This window comes from Budorcas taxicolor, chromosome 11, assembly GCF_023091745.1.
Source record: "Budorcas taxicolor isolate Tak-1 chromosome 11, Takin1.1, whole genome shotgun sequence".
NCBI lineage: Eukaryota > Metazoa > Chordata > Mammalia > Artiodactyla > Bovidae > Budorcas > Budorcas taxicolor.
The window spans coordinates 102,706,665-102,723,644 of NC_068920.1; the positions used below are offsets into that span (position 1 = coordinate 102,706,665).

General features: G+C 44.4%; 1 protein-coding gene across 1 annotated transcript in view; it reads right to left on the reverse strand.

The window, feature by feature from the left end:
• BCL11A (BCL11 transcription factor A) overlaps positions 1-16,740 on the reverse strand; it is a 99,107-nt gene extending 82,367 nt beyond the window's left edge. The window contains exons 1-2 of the mRNA XM_052648925.1: positions 16,686-16,740; positions 9,373-9,702 (exon numbers count right to left, since the gene is read on the reverse strand). Of these exons, the coding sequence (XP_052504885.1) occupies positions 9,373-9,702; positions 16,686-16,740 (385 nt within the window). The remainder of the gene's footprint in view (positions 1-9,372; positions 9,703-16,685) is intronic.
• Between the last annotated feature and the right edge of the window lie 240 nt (positions 16,741-16,980).

Genomic DNA, 16,980 nt, shown 5'->3' on the forward strand with positions numbered 1-16,980 from the left:
TGGTGGACAAGTAAGACTGGGAATAACAGCTTTGAAAGGACCACGTGCCTGTGCTTACTGCTCCAAAGCTAGACCCAAAGGGTTCTCTGCCTTGGTGATTGTCTTTGAACCCCTATTGAAAATATTCCAGTGGTTTCTCTCTGCCACCCTTCTCCCCCTCCCCATCCCCGACCCCCAGCCTCAGATGCTTTCCTGAAGTTGATCTTACCTGGAATGTAGGTATGTCAAGGAAGTGGGAAAAGAAGTGGAGAGAGAAGGGAGAAAACCTCAGGCACTATCTCCGATTTCCTCGACTCTCTAATCCAGGGCCCTGCTCAGAAACACGCCACATTTTAACGTTTATTAGAAAGAATAGGAGGCAGAACTTCACGGGACCTGCATTCACAACCATCTGTATGAACCACAGGTCCGCAGTCCTGACCAATTCTGTTTGACACTAATGTTACTCTACATGAGTAGAGTTCAATGAGGGTTGATATGGGATGTGACAGAGTAAATCAGAATTAGATTAAAAACAAAAGTTTAGAAACCGAAGCTACACTGCAGAGCAAATGGGAGTTGAAGGCCAAATTTCCCCTAACTGCCTTCAAGTCATTTTCCCTATTAGAGTGTTTGCCCGCCACCCCCCTGCTGGCAGTGCCACAATCCCATCAGAAAGCAGAGTGGAATGCATATAGGAAGCCCTGAGATATTCCTCTTTAGATACAATACCTATATATTTAATATATAGCAATTAACTTCTGGGCAGGAGTCTGCAGGCAGCAAGCTGCCCCAAGCAGATAGTGGGGGAGGGGCCTGGAGCTGGGACAAGCACAAAAGACAGGTCCAACAACAATGCCTGCTGTCAGCAGCTGAATTATTTTTATACAGGAATTTTTATCTCTATTGTACAAACAAGTACGTGTCTGTGCAGACTTGTTAAGCAATCCACTTGTATGTAGAATAAGATTTTTTTTTCTTTCTTGCTACCAGTCACACAGCTCCAAGATCAGAAGAAATACATAGTCTTTGAAGCTGCTCAAATGTTTTAGTTAAAAGGACAGCAGTTGTTTTCAAAGATCCAAGAGTATCTTTATCAGAATTAAATTTTTCCTTATTGATTTTTTTCTCCTTAACATAACAAAAACATAACATGAGAAGGTTAAGATTTATTATTAAAATTTTTCTCAGCCTTTAAATCATACTTCAGTAGCCAATGTTCACTTTTAAATGTAAAAGAATAATTTTTTAAAATCTTAGGATGGGATAGAGTAGGAGAGAAAAACTCATGAGATTTAAAATTTAATACTGTTAAGGCATTGTTTTAACTATGAACTCAAAGATAGGGGTGGGGGCAAAATGGGCAGTAAATGGCTTATTGCAAGTTGCCCCTAAATGTAAATAATCATGACATCATGGTATCCCCTGAGTCAGTAGAAGGAAATGCTTCAGATATTTTTTGTGACCCAAAGAGAAACTCCATATTCAAAACCTAAAAAGCAGATATGGCACATAGTGCCTCATGCTGCAGCTAAGGCAGGAATCCAAGCTACACTTCATTTTCCTAAAAATTGACAGATGTGATTTTTTTTCTGTACTTCTTTATGCATCATTACATATCAAGAAAATGAACAACTGATGAATATAAATGTAAATGCCCCGATGCTTAGCAGGAGGTTTCCCCATTTTTTTTAAAGAAAATTCCAAAATAAACCAGAAAGCAGAGAAAGGGGGGGAACACCACAGCACCTGTGTTCTTTCTGAAAGCACTTCTGCAGGTTTCACAATAATTCCACTCTTCATTTTAATGGGAGTTTTTAAACCGATGGACTCACCTCTATCTAAAACTGAGATCAAATTGTAGGTGTAACTGTTCATTGCCCATGCTAACAACAGGGAAGATACAAACAGAAACTCATTGTGCGTGACCACAGGTCCCCAGGTATCCCCTTCATCAGTAGGCCTGCTCCAGGTCCCCACTGGGAATTCCCTGGTGGGACGATTCAATTCTGAGTAACACGCTGCCAACCCTATCTGGAAAAGTGGAAAAGGGTGTGCACAGCGTCTTCTCGCCTCTTTTACAGGAAGTTTAAAGCTGATCATCTCAACTTTAGTGGCTATAATTTGTTGTCTAGAGCTCCAAGAACTTGGTCTTTTATCTATCTAAAGAAATCAAAAAGAAAAAAGGAAGGCAGAGGCGAGCGAGCTGTGGCCTGGCCTAGCCCCTAGCGGGGCTCTAGCTCAGAGCGGTAACCTGTGCAGGTAAGCCTTCCAGCGGTTGCATCAGACAGGCTCACATCAGTCTCCAGGGTGAATGGAGAGGTGAAACACTGGTGCCCTGTCTGCAAACTCCTCATTCTCCAGTTCTTGGCAGCTTATTTTTCCAAGTGTTTTGTTTCAGGAAACGTGTGTATTTTTCTTTGTACATTCTGTGGATTTCCCACAACTGGCTCTGACAGCTGTTGATTCTGTTAAATGAACACATTATAAAAATCCTCTTTAAAACCTCAAGCAAGAGTGGACTTAAAAATAATGGCAAAATATTTTAATGGAGTTCCAGTTGAGAGTTGGTTTAAAAAAAAAAAGTAAAAATGAAAGTACAGAAGCCCTTTAAGTCAGAGCTAGATTTAAACTGAATGTATGAGCACGTGTGCATGTGTGCGTATGTGTGCGTGTGTTTAATGGGGAAAGAGGGGTGTTGCAAATCACCACAAATATTTACACTGTACTCCCTTTGTTCAAATCACATACTTTTAACAGGAAAAGCTGGAACTGTGGCTATTTAAAATTTTAAATATTCAAACGCCTGTAATTAACCATATGAAACAAATTATGTCGCTTTTCTCCATACCAGCACATGCAAAGAAATTCGGGTGGGGGACTGGGAGGTGGCAGAGTCGGGGAGACAACTCCAAGAGGAGGCAAGGATGATGTTTTCATTTTGCTCTAGATCAAAGGAGAACAAGAATGGAAACTGTGGCAGAGCCAGCATTTTTACATCGCTGTCTTTCACACTGGGCTATCTAAGTTTACACAATTCCCCAGACTGGCTGCATATTAAGCTTGCTGTGTACAGCTTTATTATGGTGCGCTGGTGGAAGAAGCATTAATATTCCGGCTCCGCAACTGACAGGGCATTTACATGCGCCCATATGAGCGGCACCTGAGAGATCTTCCAAGGTGCAGTGGCTGTGCGCCTATTGTAAAGGCAAATGAAGCTCACCTATTCCCTGCTGGGGTCAGAAGTGACCTCACCACCCCCCAAGCCTCAAATCCTTCCCTTGCCAACCTAACTCGATGCCATCACAGAATGACGAATGAGCTCAGAAATAGACCCTAAGTTACTAACCCTGCTAAGAACAGCAAAAGCCATTGCTGAAATGTTTTAAAAATGCATAGGGAGTGCAGCTGGCCAGTAAAAAGCAGAGAGACAAATTCCAGTGAACCCAATATGGAATACGTTACATTCTAAAACTGATTAGAAATCTAGTCTGATGTTTACTGGCTTCAAATTGAGTTTGGCATCAAGCATACTGGCTTTCATAATGCTGGCATTTTTTTATTATTATTATTTTAAATCTGCCTTTGGTTCCTAGGAGCACATGTGGAGAGCTAAAGCATTCTTATTCGTCAGGTTACATTTCCTAGAAATTAAGTTAGTGACACAAAATGACTCTAGTAGCAGTGATGTGGTCCATGCTCAAATTAATTAGGTCATTTTTGTAAAACCTACACGACAAATTACAAAGGTAAATTTACTGATATTGGCCAGAGCTCTATCCCCTGGAAGAAAAGGGGAGAAGCATTTTGAGGACTTATTTACCTGGGTAGGAGGAGAGAACAGAGAAGGGAGAGAGACAATGGCCAATTTCCCATTGGTATTACAAATAAAAATACTAGTCATTATCCATTAAATTATATAGTCTGAATACATTTTATGAATTTATTAATGTCTTCCAAATTGACACATAAAATTAAAACCTGCTTGATTTGAGACAGTGTTAAAAATGGACCCTAAGTTTAAATTTTTTTTAAAAATCTGTGTAATAACAACACTGCTGACATAACCATGACCCAAATGAAATCTGAACAAGCAGAAAGGTACTAAAGATCCTTGGTGATTAAATCTCTTGCTAAAAAAGTGGCAAGGTGCCAGGCTGGGTCCGATTTGATGCTAAGTGCCTTTTATTGCACAAAGCTGGTACTACTGTATGCAAAAACAGACTTGGGGTAAATTTTGTCAAATGATTTCTTTGTGCAATAAAGGGTGTGAACAGACCAACCAGAGTAGATTAAATTAACAACGAGTGACGCAATCTTGGTGCATCGCCCTAACTGTGCTACTTCAGTTAAATTTCACATTTTCTCCCAAACGAAAGCCAAAACTGTCTTCCTATCTCACTGACTAGTGTGCAAGGCCACCACTCACCTATTCTTTTTGAAACACTTTTGCTAAGAAATCACAAAATTCTGAAAAATACCTCCTTAGGTTTTGCACATCTGTTACATATTTCAATTCAGTCCCCCACATTAGCCAAACTGAAACAGCAGTGTGAAAATAATGATTTTCCAGGATTCTACAATGTGCCATTAATATGCATCCAACTCACCTCTTCCCTGAGCTTAAGGTTTGGTGTTCTAATTCTGCCTACACGTGTCTATACCCAGTTGCATTTTCCAACCCATGGGCAGCTCCACAATTAAATGCTACACTCACCAGGAGGAAGGTGTGCAAAACAGATTTCAGATCCTTTAAAAGTAAAAGGCACAACTTGCAACAAAACTAGGAATGGGGTGATTTGAGAAATTACAGCACTGTTTTTTTTTAAGCCTTCATAGAATAAACATAGAGAATGGGAGGGAAACTTCCCCCCTGCCCCTGTTCTTGAAGTGAATACATATTTGTGTTTCCAATAAAAGGCCATTTTTACATTAACTGTCTGTAACAGCAGGAGACAGAAAAACTAACACAATCTCCACATCACACACAGGACGATCTTCATATCACGTGGCCCTGTTCTCAAAACTAGTATTTATAAAAGACAACTAGGAAAGTGCACAATGCATCTTTTCTGTGTCACCAAAAGGGTAATGTCACAAGAACTTTGGGATCTTTGGGATCTTCCACATTTTAGATTTTTTTTCTTTTTGGCTTGCCCAAGTAAATTTAGCAGCCATGCGGGCCACTGTGTTTAATTAAGCTTTCAAAAGTCCTCTGACAATGCCAACAATTGTAAGACACTTCTGCGGCTCAATCATGCAATCGCTGTGACAGTTCTATTTACAATTTGTCTTAGAAAGAGTTTCTCTGACATTGTACTTTGACAAAACATCCAAGCAGCCAGTTCACAACCTTTCTCTGTCTTATTTACAAATACATCTTGTATATAGGACTCCCAGTCTCATGAACATGAGCCTTTGGGTAATGGCCTCACAAAATGGGCTCCCAATGAAAATTCTAGGTATTTATTTAAAAACAATATTCTTTATTCTCTAGGTGTGAAGGTTAAATAAAATGTTCACCAGTATACTGGGGAATTTTTGTTTGCTTGTCATTTTTTGTAGCTGCCACACTAAAAATTCACTTCAGAAGTCAGTGATTTTTATTCAGAATCACACAAATAAAGAGAAATAAAAAATAGGTTAAAATAGGATACTGTAATTTATAGTCTTATTTATAATTATATCATAAAGTACATCCTCCAGTTCAGTCTGAGATAGGAAAGAATTCAAATGGGTACAAAAAGAAAAGGCAAATTGAGTTTTTAAATTCTGAAAAGGATGAATATGGTATACTTGATTTACCTTTAAGTAACATGTTTATATATTTCTGGACTGAATCGGTACTTTTCCTTCCACAGAGCTTCTGCCTTACATATTATTATTGAGGTATGAGGTGTATTGTCTAGGCAAATAATTTTTAAATACCCTGATATCAATGCCTATGCTCTTGATTTTAAAGAGAAAAAATGTTAGATAGCAACAGACTGCTTGACAGTTCACAGGAGTCATCATATTTTCTGCCACTCTCTCAAATAGCTAACTTTATGACAGCTCAACCCTAATTTAAAGATTTCTATGTGCAATAAGCCAAAACCTCAAAGCTGACATTGTGGGATAATATTTTTTGGCCTTTTCTATAAGCGAACAGCAGTTCCACAGTCACTAATCTTCAATGAATACTTGCCCCCCTCATAAAACATGAGACTAGGAAACAAAACAAAACCCCAATTAAAAGCCCTGACTGCCAGTCAAAGACTGCTGATATCCAATAGTGGATATTTGACACACACACTGATGAACTTGGCCCAGCACAATACAACCTGCTGGTTTCCAGTTAAATTAACACTGCTTCAGGGGTCTCAGCAGATCATAATCCCACAATATTTTGAATATTTGAATAAAATGAAAAAAAAAACCCTGAGCAACATATATGTGTACATTCAACCTGGTAAAAATTATCCTCACTAAAAAATACTAGGCTTTGAGAGGCCTATGTACAGCCAAAACGCATGGCATCTTACTGAAGATTTAAAGAACTCCACTCAACCTCCTGTGTGAAAGCCCAAATTCTAAGCTTTATTTATCTCAGGAAGAAGATCTGTCGCTGTTTGATTCCAGCTTCCTGCCTATAAGACAGCACAGAGCACTCAGTAAGCTCATATCCAACTTATACCACTTTAATAAAGCCTTTCCTACACAGCACATTTAAATAACTACCTTTTATACAGTTGCCAAACATATTCTTCTAGAGATTCATCAATATATCTCTTTCCTAATGCAGAGCATTGCTTCTCTTTTTTGTGTGTGACCCAATTCAAATATCTACTGAATGATTACTCTTATTGTTTCCTTCCTCACCATAAAAAGAAAAGCACACTTGGAACGGTGAAGATGTGCTTGAGAGAAATGGGCTGCAAGTACACAGCCGTCTTCCAGAACTTCACTGCAGAGGCACCTGAGAACCAGGGCATCTTAATTTACGTGCAATGGCAGAATGTTAATTTCACCATAGGAAACTCTTAATTCATTACCGTGAATTATGAGAAGTCGTGATTCTAGTTACTGACATCTCGCTTTGAGATGTGACCATGCTATTTATGTTCAGCCAATTCCAGGGTGGGAACAGGTGATTAAACACAATGAAAGGAATCAAGACTTTGTAATTATTTGTGCATGAAAGGTTTACCTCACCTGGGTCGCAGCACTGGTGCACCCATTGAGTATCTTAGATAGCTTAGGTAGCTTTTCATCTCAGCGGAATTGCTTAGCATTAGCCCTATAAAACATATCTTAAATGTGCTTTTTTTGTGTGGAAGGGGTCCTTTTTTGAGCTCTCTTACAGTACTACTCCTTAAAAAAAAAAAAATCTTTATGACCACCAGAGAGTTCAGGAAAATCTCTTCTTTCCCTACGTAGATTTACAACTGTGACAGTGAAAAGCCTTCACTATAGGGCCTCCCCCCACCAGCTTTTAGATTTCTCCTGTAAGTACAGAGGCACAGAATTTTCAAGCTGGTTAATCGGAGACTGAATAACCTACTTGGGACCTCAGTAAGAAGTGTGGTTTTAATTCTTGCTTGACAGACACTGTGTTTTGTCTTTTTAAACGAGCGGCTCGATATGTAAATACGATGTTACATCACGCAAGTGTTACTCCATATTTGGAGATTTAGAAAGGCTTTGGATCTCTGAAGACCAAATCTCCTTCCGCTTGCTCTAGCTTCATTAATCATGCCTTACACTTCTGTTCATTTTCCTTCCAGTCACAAGACAGCACATGGAAATGGTCACCACCATATCCTACTGGGGGGCTGGGGGGACAGATAAAATTGTAACCTGCATGGCATATAAGCTACATGGGATGGATTCAAGAAAACAGTTTGTAAACGCAGCTTCCCTCGCAGCAGCTTTCTCGTTTTACTAAAGGTAAAGTATCTGAGTGCTATTGCAGGAAGCATTAAAAAAGAAAGAAAATGCCACATTTGATTTTAATGAGCAAATTCCAGAGGGGGGAGGAGAAATGATACAACATTTAATCCCCTCTGGACCACTGACCCACTACAGTTCAACTCTCTGGTCAAACTCAGTCGGAGGGACAAGTTCCAGGGCATCAACTGATTCTATGTACCACCCTTCCTAAATCTAAACAAACCTTCTGCCTTTGGCAGGCAGGGGCAAGGGAAATAGAGGAAAGTGATTCGGACATGCCGGTTTTGTCACTACAGAATCCACATTCACTTCATCTTGTACATTAAATCACTGTTGTTTCATTTTTTTTTTAATGTTTTAAGGGTCACTATATAGTGTTGTTGATTATCAGAGTAGGGATTTAAGTCCCTCTGTTAGTGGTTAATTCCTTTCCCCTGCGCTGCTGAGAAACTCACACCTCTAGCTACCTTTCTGCTAAAATTAACCAGAGGAAGCAGGGCTGTTGAATGTGTATATGTATTTTTCCAAGAGAATTTTAACATTGTGTTACAGCAGAAACAGTGAAGTCTGGACTGGACATTTGTAAGGGTGACATGTGGTTGTGTAAACCACAAACAAAATCAAGATACATCTGTCAAAACCACATCAGAGACAAGAGAGAGCACAAAGAAGCATTTATCATTTAGCTGAGGAGGCAGGCTGCAAGGAGCAGCCGTTCCTGTCAAACCAACCTTTTGAAATTTCCAACATGCCCTTAAACTTTTCGAGTAAGCATGTCTGTGCGCTTCAGCAACTGCCCTCTCTACTCTGGCCTGGCCAGTCGAAAATGGCATCTTAAAGTCAAGGTCACGGTGTCATCCCACCACGGGGCTGTGTTTAATTACAGCCCCATACGGGCTGACAGCCAATATGGATCCAAGGCTAGCCCCGAAGCTCAGTTAACTCTTTCCAGTCCCTCCAAAATGCCCCTCCAGCCCACCCAGCGTCACGGAAGTCTCGAGAACAAACTGCACCACTAGGGAGGCCTGATCAGGTATTCTGACCCAAACATGTCACTGGCCGAACTACAAATGCCCATACAGCCCCTCTGCCTCTGACTTATCACCAGGGTTGGAAATGGGCCTTGGAAACTGGGCTAGGTGTCGTAAGGCTTGACACTTCAAAATGAGAAGGGAGAGAAAAGGAAAGAAATTCAGAATCAGTAGATTCAGAGAGAGGGTATCAGGTGTGTGTGTGTAACCTATCCTGCCTACATCTGAGTCAAGTGAAGTGGAAAATATTTATTTTTGTGTGTTCTGGACATAAGCCATAGGAATGATTACTTTAACGTTACAGGGCTGTCATGGACAGTCACATGGAGAAACACAGAAAGCACTTCACCACTCCTTAGTGCATGGCTACAGTGCCTCTGAGAATGAAAAGAAAACATGCAAACAGCTTTTCTCCTTGCTTCTCATTTACCTGCTATGTGTTCCTGTTTGGGGCAAATTCCTCTAGATGACGTTGATAAACAATCGTCATCCTCTGGCGTGACCTGGATGCCAACCTCCACGGGATTGGATGCTTTTTTCATCTCGATTGGTGAAGGGGAAGGTGGCTTATCCACAGCTTTTTCTAAGCAGAGGCTGCCATTGCATTGTTTCCGTTTGTGCTCGATAAAAATGAGAATGTCCCCCAACGGGAAGTTCATCTGGCACTGCCCACACGTGAGGAGGTCGTGGTCCCCTTCTGGGGCTCCCAAAGGTCCATGGTCCGGTTCATCATCTGTAAGAATGGCTTCAAGTGGCTCGGCTGTGGTTGAAGAAACAAAAGCACAATTATTAGAGGGCCAGAAAGGAGAGGAAAGGGGGAAATACATTCTCAACCCCATCCCACCCCAGCACATTATGTAAAGGGTTTCTAGGCTCCCCCATTTAATTCTCAGAAAAACATGTGAGCGCCTGAAACATACACGGGTGCGGAAACTGACAACAAGAAAGCAAATTTATCATAGAGGCAAACCATCATATAGTTAAAGAAAACTGCCTGACTTGCACACTTCCATGGAAAACTACACACACATATATACATGACACACACACACACACACACACACAACAGTGTCCAGTTTGTGAGTTTAGAAAGAATGTGACTGTTATTTAAATAAATAGTTAGCACAGAAACATAACATAAGCTTAAATAATAACCACCCCCAAAGAACTGGTAAAAACATGGATTGAAACCAAATTTGTTTCTTTTTTCCTATACAGTAAGTTGTCTATTGTGCCCAAGAATAAAAGGAGAGGTGAATAAAACACATACACACACCTTCTTTGTGTGTGAACATATACACTCAAAATATACAGAGACACGGCTTCATAAATTAGAAAGCTACTACATCACACAGAAAACGTGCCATATTTACACTGCCATAATAAGAAAAAGACTGCATTCACCTGTGAAAAGGATCTAAATAATAATCATAACGCAGTATAACCCACACTGCCAAAAAGCTTTCTGATCTCACTCTCAGCTGTGCCACAAAATCAAACAAATACCAAATTCACTGGCAATTCTTCTCAGACACATTAGCTAAATGGGATACTTTTGAGTACTTAAGAAAATAAGCCAATTAGTCATTTTTTCATTCTGAAGAAAGGAATGCCTAAAATATTCTAAACATGTTTGCACTTGGTGGCCCCCATCACATAAAAATCAGAATGGTCAAGCAAATGCCACATTTCAGATCAAGGCTGAGAAGTCCTTTCTTAAGACTTGAAATACTTTGTCTAATGTTGTCAAAGTTGACTAATTTTCTGAATGAGCTCCAAAATGCTTCATTATGGGACTATTTCTGTACACATGATCACCAGTGGATGGTACAACAAGGTAGATATGTCTTTCATTCCTGTTTCTTTAAATTAAAAAAAAACAAACAAACAAACTTTGCACCAAAACACTCAAGCATGTATTTGAACAGCTTCTATCATTTTTTAAACTTCCAAAGTGGAAATGAGAGTAACCCTCTGCTCCTGAAACCTTATGCTTACTTATTCCATCACCCAAAAAAAAAAATTTACAAAACACAGAATACATCCAGGATGCTGCCAGTTAATAAAACTGAAGCAGAAAATGTACAAGTCTTAAACAGTTAATCAGTCTGACCTTCTTTAGCAAGCTGCCAATTTCACATTTAATGAACTTAAAGCCACAGAGAATCAAAAAATAGATTTTAATTTGAGTGTAGAATATTGGAACAGATTTTGATAAAGTGCAAAAATCCAGTGAACTCAGGTTAAATTTATTTCAACCCTACCCAGGCTGAATACTGAGGGGGAAGATCTGGAGTAACTCCCAGATGTGCTGGGTGAAATAATATTGAGAGAGCCCTGTCTAGCTGCACCTGTGCTCAACTAGGACATGTCATAATTTCTAGCCTCTGGTACTCCTCCTAATTTAACATAAGGTCACCACAGGAATATGAAGGTTATATTCCTACTAATAGAGACAGAAAAGTAAGCACTTACATTTCTTTGCCCAACATACTGGCCGAAAGATAGATACACATGCATACTTTCCAAATAAAAGGAGACAAACAGAAGTGCTTTTGCACTATGCGTCTATGCCATCTTTCCCCTGCTTGCTTTCATTGTGACAAGGGAGGAACTGAATAAGGAAGTTATTCGCCAAGATTCCTCCTATTTGAATTAAGGATTTTAAGTACACATTAACAAAAGTGGCTTTTTTGGTTGTTGTTCAGCATTAACTACAAGGTCAGAGGTTTACAGATTGAAGAAAGACTGAGGAGAAATACCTCATTTTTCAAAAGTTAGTAGTACCTAGAACCTTGGCAAAAAAAAAAAAAAACACATTTTTTTAAACTCCATCATTAGGATTTGTTTTTTATCCCCAAGCCCTGACATATTTCTGGAAATGGAAATATTATTTGGGAGCAAAAGAAGATATTCTCCTAGGTATCAAACAGTTAAAGGTAACGCGGTACAAAACAGACTTGGTTAAAGTCTTCTAAATGTAGTGACTGAACTGATTTACAATCAAAACCAGGAAATGAAGTGGTAATTCAGAGGTTGCTGATTACACCTCCACATTTCACCTAATTAATTTTATAGGAGGCAAAGTTCTTGAAAATAACAAGATGATCAAATGTACAGATATAAAACCTATAACCTCAACATTTTCTATGCTCTTAACGTAAATTATTGCTAATTAACAAGAATTATATCCTAATGTATGAAATACCTTTAACATCAGGCTCTCTGCTAAACATTTGGCTGGTGATGTTCAGAGAAATACCAAAATGTGTTCTTATCCTTGCTGCTACATTATTAAAAATCAGACGAAGTGGGGCACAAAGAAAATATGAAAATACAGTTCTCTTGGTGTAATCTACTGATTTGCATTGACATCTTTTCTCACTGGCAATCAACATTTCCTTTCTGGGCTCTGATAATTTCTCTGTATTTTAATGCAAATTCCCCTTTCCCTAAAAACATTCCTAACCTCAGCCATTTTACCCCCTCCCTCAATTCAATTCCATCCTCCTTCACCCCCACAAACCCGGCCTTTCTAAGCTCCGGCCTAAGCGCTGGCTACAAAGCAGGGAGTCCAGGATTAAAGTGGAAGGGAGTGGGCAAATAATCATAATAATTAGCCGCGAATTCTCTACAAGGGGAAAAAGAAATACAAAATAAAACGCTTCTGCGTTCAAACAGCAAGACTGACTGAAACGTCTAAATGCCCCAGCCGCTGAACTGAGATCTCTTTCCTCTCTCAGCAGTTGCAAGGGAATAAATTTAAAAAAAAAAAAAAAAAGCCTTATAAGAAATGTAGGGAAGGAGCAAAGGAAACAAGGGCTGCTGGGCAGGGGGAGGGGGAAAGGCGCTCTGCCTTCAAGTTTGCTTTCCAAGTCCTTCTCTTTGATTGTCTTAACAGGGTAAGGAAGCACACCGAGACTGAAATGCGGAGAGAAAAAGCAAAAAAAACAAAAGCGAAGGCAGGGGCGACAGGCCCGGGGCAGGGGGCTCGGCGTGGGTAGGCTGCGCGGAAAGTGAAGTTGGGCGCCGGGACTCAGGCACAAAGCGAGTAGCGAGCTGTCCGCAGGCTCCGGTCGCGCTCGCTGCGAACACGTGCAGCGGCGGCCGCGGGGCCCGGAGCCGGGAGTCCGGGGCTGGGGGCGGGAGGCGGCGGGCAGCCCCGGGCCCCGACTGCTGCCTCCAGGCCCGTCCTGCCCGGCCGCGGGGTGACGACGGTTCCCCAGGCCCACCAGGTGGAGATACGGGAAGTGAGGCTTGGAAAACTCGGCAGGTTACCCTGGCGCTGTCTCGGGATCACCGCACACCTCAGGCGAGGGTCCTGAAATTCATGTGTCCACAGGCTCACACTTTTTACTTTGAGGGATCTCTGAAAATGCCTTTCTCCCGCAATCCTCGGCACCGGTGTGCACAGCGCGGCGGCGGCGGTTGCAGTTATTCATTATTAATGACGCCGTTTGCCCGCATCATTATGATGATAACTATTACTATTGTTGTGATTTCGGGCTCGGAGGCGAGAGCTGCAGGAGGCGGGGGAGCTGGGGTGGGGGGGGGGTGGGGGGTCGGGCTGCAGAGGCGCCCGGCAAGCCTGCCGCGGCCGCCTCGGTCCGCGCTTTGCACGGGGATGAGGGGGTGGGAGAAGTGAACCTGGAGACTTAAGTGCAAACTTGCCGGATCCCGCCTTCGGCCTTGCCCCAAAGCCGGAGAGCGCGCACTCCCCTTTCCTCCCAACCAAAAACGCCTGCCCGAAAGAACGAAAACTGCACCCGGCTCCACTCCCGGTGCACTGGGGAGTCGGCCACGCGCCCGGGCGCTTCTCCGCAGCCCTGGCCAGAAGCATTTTTAAAGTCAAAACGAAGAACAAAGACAGAAGGGGTGATGGGGTGGGGGGGAGAGGAAGGGAATTCTGCCTAACCGTCCGTTTCCCCCACCCCCACCTTCGCAAAGCTCTTCCCTCCGGGTCGAGAAATGCAGAGGGGGTGGGGGAGGAGGCCCTGGTACAGGTTCAAGTTCGCTGAGCTTTCTTGATCTTGTTCTGCCTCCTAGCGACCGAACGGCTCATTCAGCCCTAGAAACGGGGGATGGGGGCAGGGGGAAGGGAAAGGGGGTCCTGAAGACTAGAATGGCTCCCGCCCCCTCTGCGCACCCAGAAAATTAGAAAGGAGCGACCACCGCACCCACTTTAAACTGGCCCCTTAACCCAAAACCCGCTCTGAGACTCGGGGATTCCAAGGGGATAACCCACCCAGCCTGGAGTCTCGGGATGGGCCCCGGGAGAGTGGGGGACGGGGGAGCAGCCTGGACTGCACGCCACAGTCCGTCCTTTGAGCCCCCAGTGCGTCCTTCCGAAGAAGGGCCCGGCTTTCCCGAGTGCTGCGAACATTGCCCTTCCTTCCCGCCGGTACCTGGCCGGGCTGTAACTTCACACCGCCGCGCGCCGCGTCTGCTCCGCATCCGGCGCGGCCGGGGGAGTGGGGGCGGGGGAAAGCGGTGAGGGAGGGATGCGCGGGGGTGGGGAGAGGGAGGGCCCGCAACGTGCCCGGGCGGGGGAGCTTTCGAAGTGTGTGACAAGTTCCAGGACCCAGTGAAAAATTCAATTCCCTACGCGCACCACCCCCCCCCCCGACACACACACCTTTAAAAAATACAGAACTGGATATGGGGTGGTCCTTTAAAATTGCAGCAAAAATTAAAATACGGGTTATGAATGAGGTGGGGGAGGGAAGTGGGCCCTCTCACGCCTTTCTTTCCTTTGCAGCCAAACTTTCCTTAGCGCCCACTGCCTGCCTTTCCAGGCGCATTCTGTTAGCCAGGAGGCAGCCACCCACTTAACCACCCCACCTCCCTTATACAGACTCAGAAGGGCCCCCAGATCCAGCCAGGCCCGAGGTAGAGAGCAAGAACTCAAGGGAGGGATGCTTGGAGTCCCGGGGTCGAACACCTCCCAAAACCATACTCGAACCAACTACTCCCCTACCGTCTACCCCCACCCCCCGCCCCCCACCCCCACCTTGCGTGGCCGAGCTCCGGAGCTGGGGGTATAGGCTTGTCCCTGTGGGAGGGGGTCAGGGAAGGCACGTGGTGATCTCCCCGCCGCCCTGAGCTGGGGGCAAGAGGCGTCGCGGGTAGGGGACGGACAGGACTCGTTTTTAAGGTTGCTTTGCAAAATAAAAATGCTTTGCAAAGATGAGTTTCTCCCCAGCCGATTTCGCAGTAGGGTTGGCCAAGAGGAGGTCTGGGCATTGTACTAGGGGGCCAGAGAGGACCCTGGACCCGCTGGCGCTGAGTCGCTGCACCGCTTGCCGCTGGGCCAGCGGGCTGGCGGCGGGCGCCGGGTGGGCGATCCCGGGCGGGGCGGGGGCGCGGTGAGGCCGGGCGAGGCCCCGGCGAGGCCCGGCCGCAGCCGCCGCCCGCTCCCGGCCTGCCGCGCCGCGCTCGGTCCTCTGTCTGTTTGTTGGCAGGAGGTTCCCGCACACGCGGTGCTTGTAAACATTCAGACACGAGATTTTTCCCAATCAAAATCCACTTCCACTTTTTTTGAAAATCTTCCAAAAAATAGTAAGAGGAGGGAGTTCCTCGCTCCCTCTCTGTGCCGCCGGCGCTCTAAGTTTGCAACTAAGGAGGTTTTGGTGAAGGGGGTAATTGTATTTTTCCCCTCTATTAGAGATTGTGAGATATTTGTAGGGGGGGCGCCGTGGGGGAGTCAAAGAGGAGAGCGTTGCTGCAAACCGCTGGCGGAGCGCTTGGCGTCTGTCTGGGGGCAAAAAAAAAATGTTGCCTTGTTTTATCTTATGTATTTTATTTTATTTTATTTTAACCTATTTTCGCCGCCACTGAGGTTCGGCCGGGAGGGGCGGGCAGCAGCAACCCGGGCGGCAGCACCCACAGCGCCCTCCCTCCCTCTTCGACTGGCCCCCGGCCCTCGCTCCTGCCCTTCGGCGGCGGCGGCGGCGGCGGCGGCGCGGGAGGGCAAGCGCGAGGAGCCGGCACAAAAGGCAGCGGGGCAAACACCCACCTCGGGCCGGAACAAAAGGCTGCAGCGCCGGCCGCGGCTCCGGTCCTTCCCGGTCGCCCAAGCTCTCCCGGGCACCGCGGCCCCTCTCCAGACTCGGCGGACTCAAGAGCGCCGGGGTCCCCCCTCCCACAATCCCACTTTCTCACTATTGTGGAGATGACTACTTTCTTCCCAGTGCACACTTGACCGTGAGCGCGCTGGTGTCCAAGGGCCAGTCTCACCTCTTTTCTCCCTGGGAATTGTTGTTTTTTTTTTTTAACTTGGGCTCCCCACCCCCCGTTTTTCTTCCTACGGTAAGTGGAAGTAACCCCCTTTCCCCTCCAGTTCCCTCCCTTAGGTTTGCACGAGAGTTGTTAGCATCCACAGCATTGTTCATTATTTTGCAAAATTGGAGGCGAAATCATTGCACTCCTTTCTGAAAAGCGAAATAAAGCTGAGGAAAGCAGGAAAGAGGAGGAGTCAAATTTTTGTAAAATTAAATAAAATTAAAAGATTCGTGCTATCCCAAAAGTGTACATACGGCTACAATTCGGGATGGGATGAGGTTGGTCCCCCCCCCCCCCCCCGCTTTAATCTCTTTTATCCCGACTCTCCGAGGTTTTTCTCGTGAAAAAAAAAATTTTTTTTTAATGCATGCACACACCCCTCTCTCCCCCTTTCTCTTGCTTCTCGTCCTGCGCGCTCTCGTGATTATTAATAATTATTATTACTATTATTGGGTTACTTACGCGAGAATTCCCGTTTGCTTAAGTGCTGGGGTTTGCCTTGCTTGCGGCGAGACATGGTGGGCTGCGGGGCGGGCGGGAGGCGGCGGCGGCGGCGGCGGGCGGACGACGGCTCGGTTCACATCGGGAGAGCCGGGTTAGAAAGAAGGAGACTCCAGAGAAAATATCTTCATCAGTGCCTTTTGACATCCAAAATAAATTAGAAATAATACAAAGATGGCGCAGGGAAGATGAATTGTGGGAGAGCCGTCATGGCTTTTTTTTTTTTAACCAAAAAAAAAAAGAGAGAGAGAGAGAG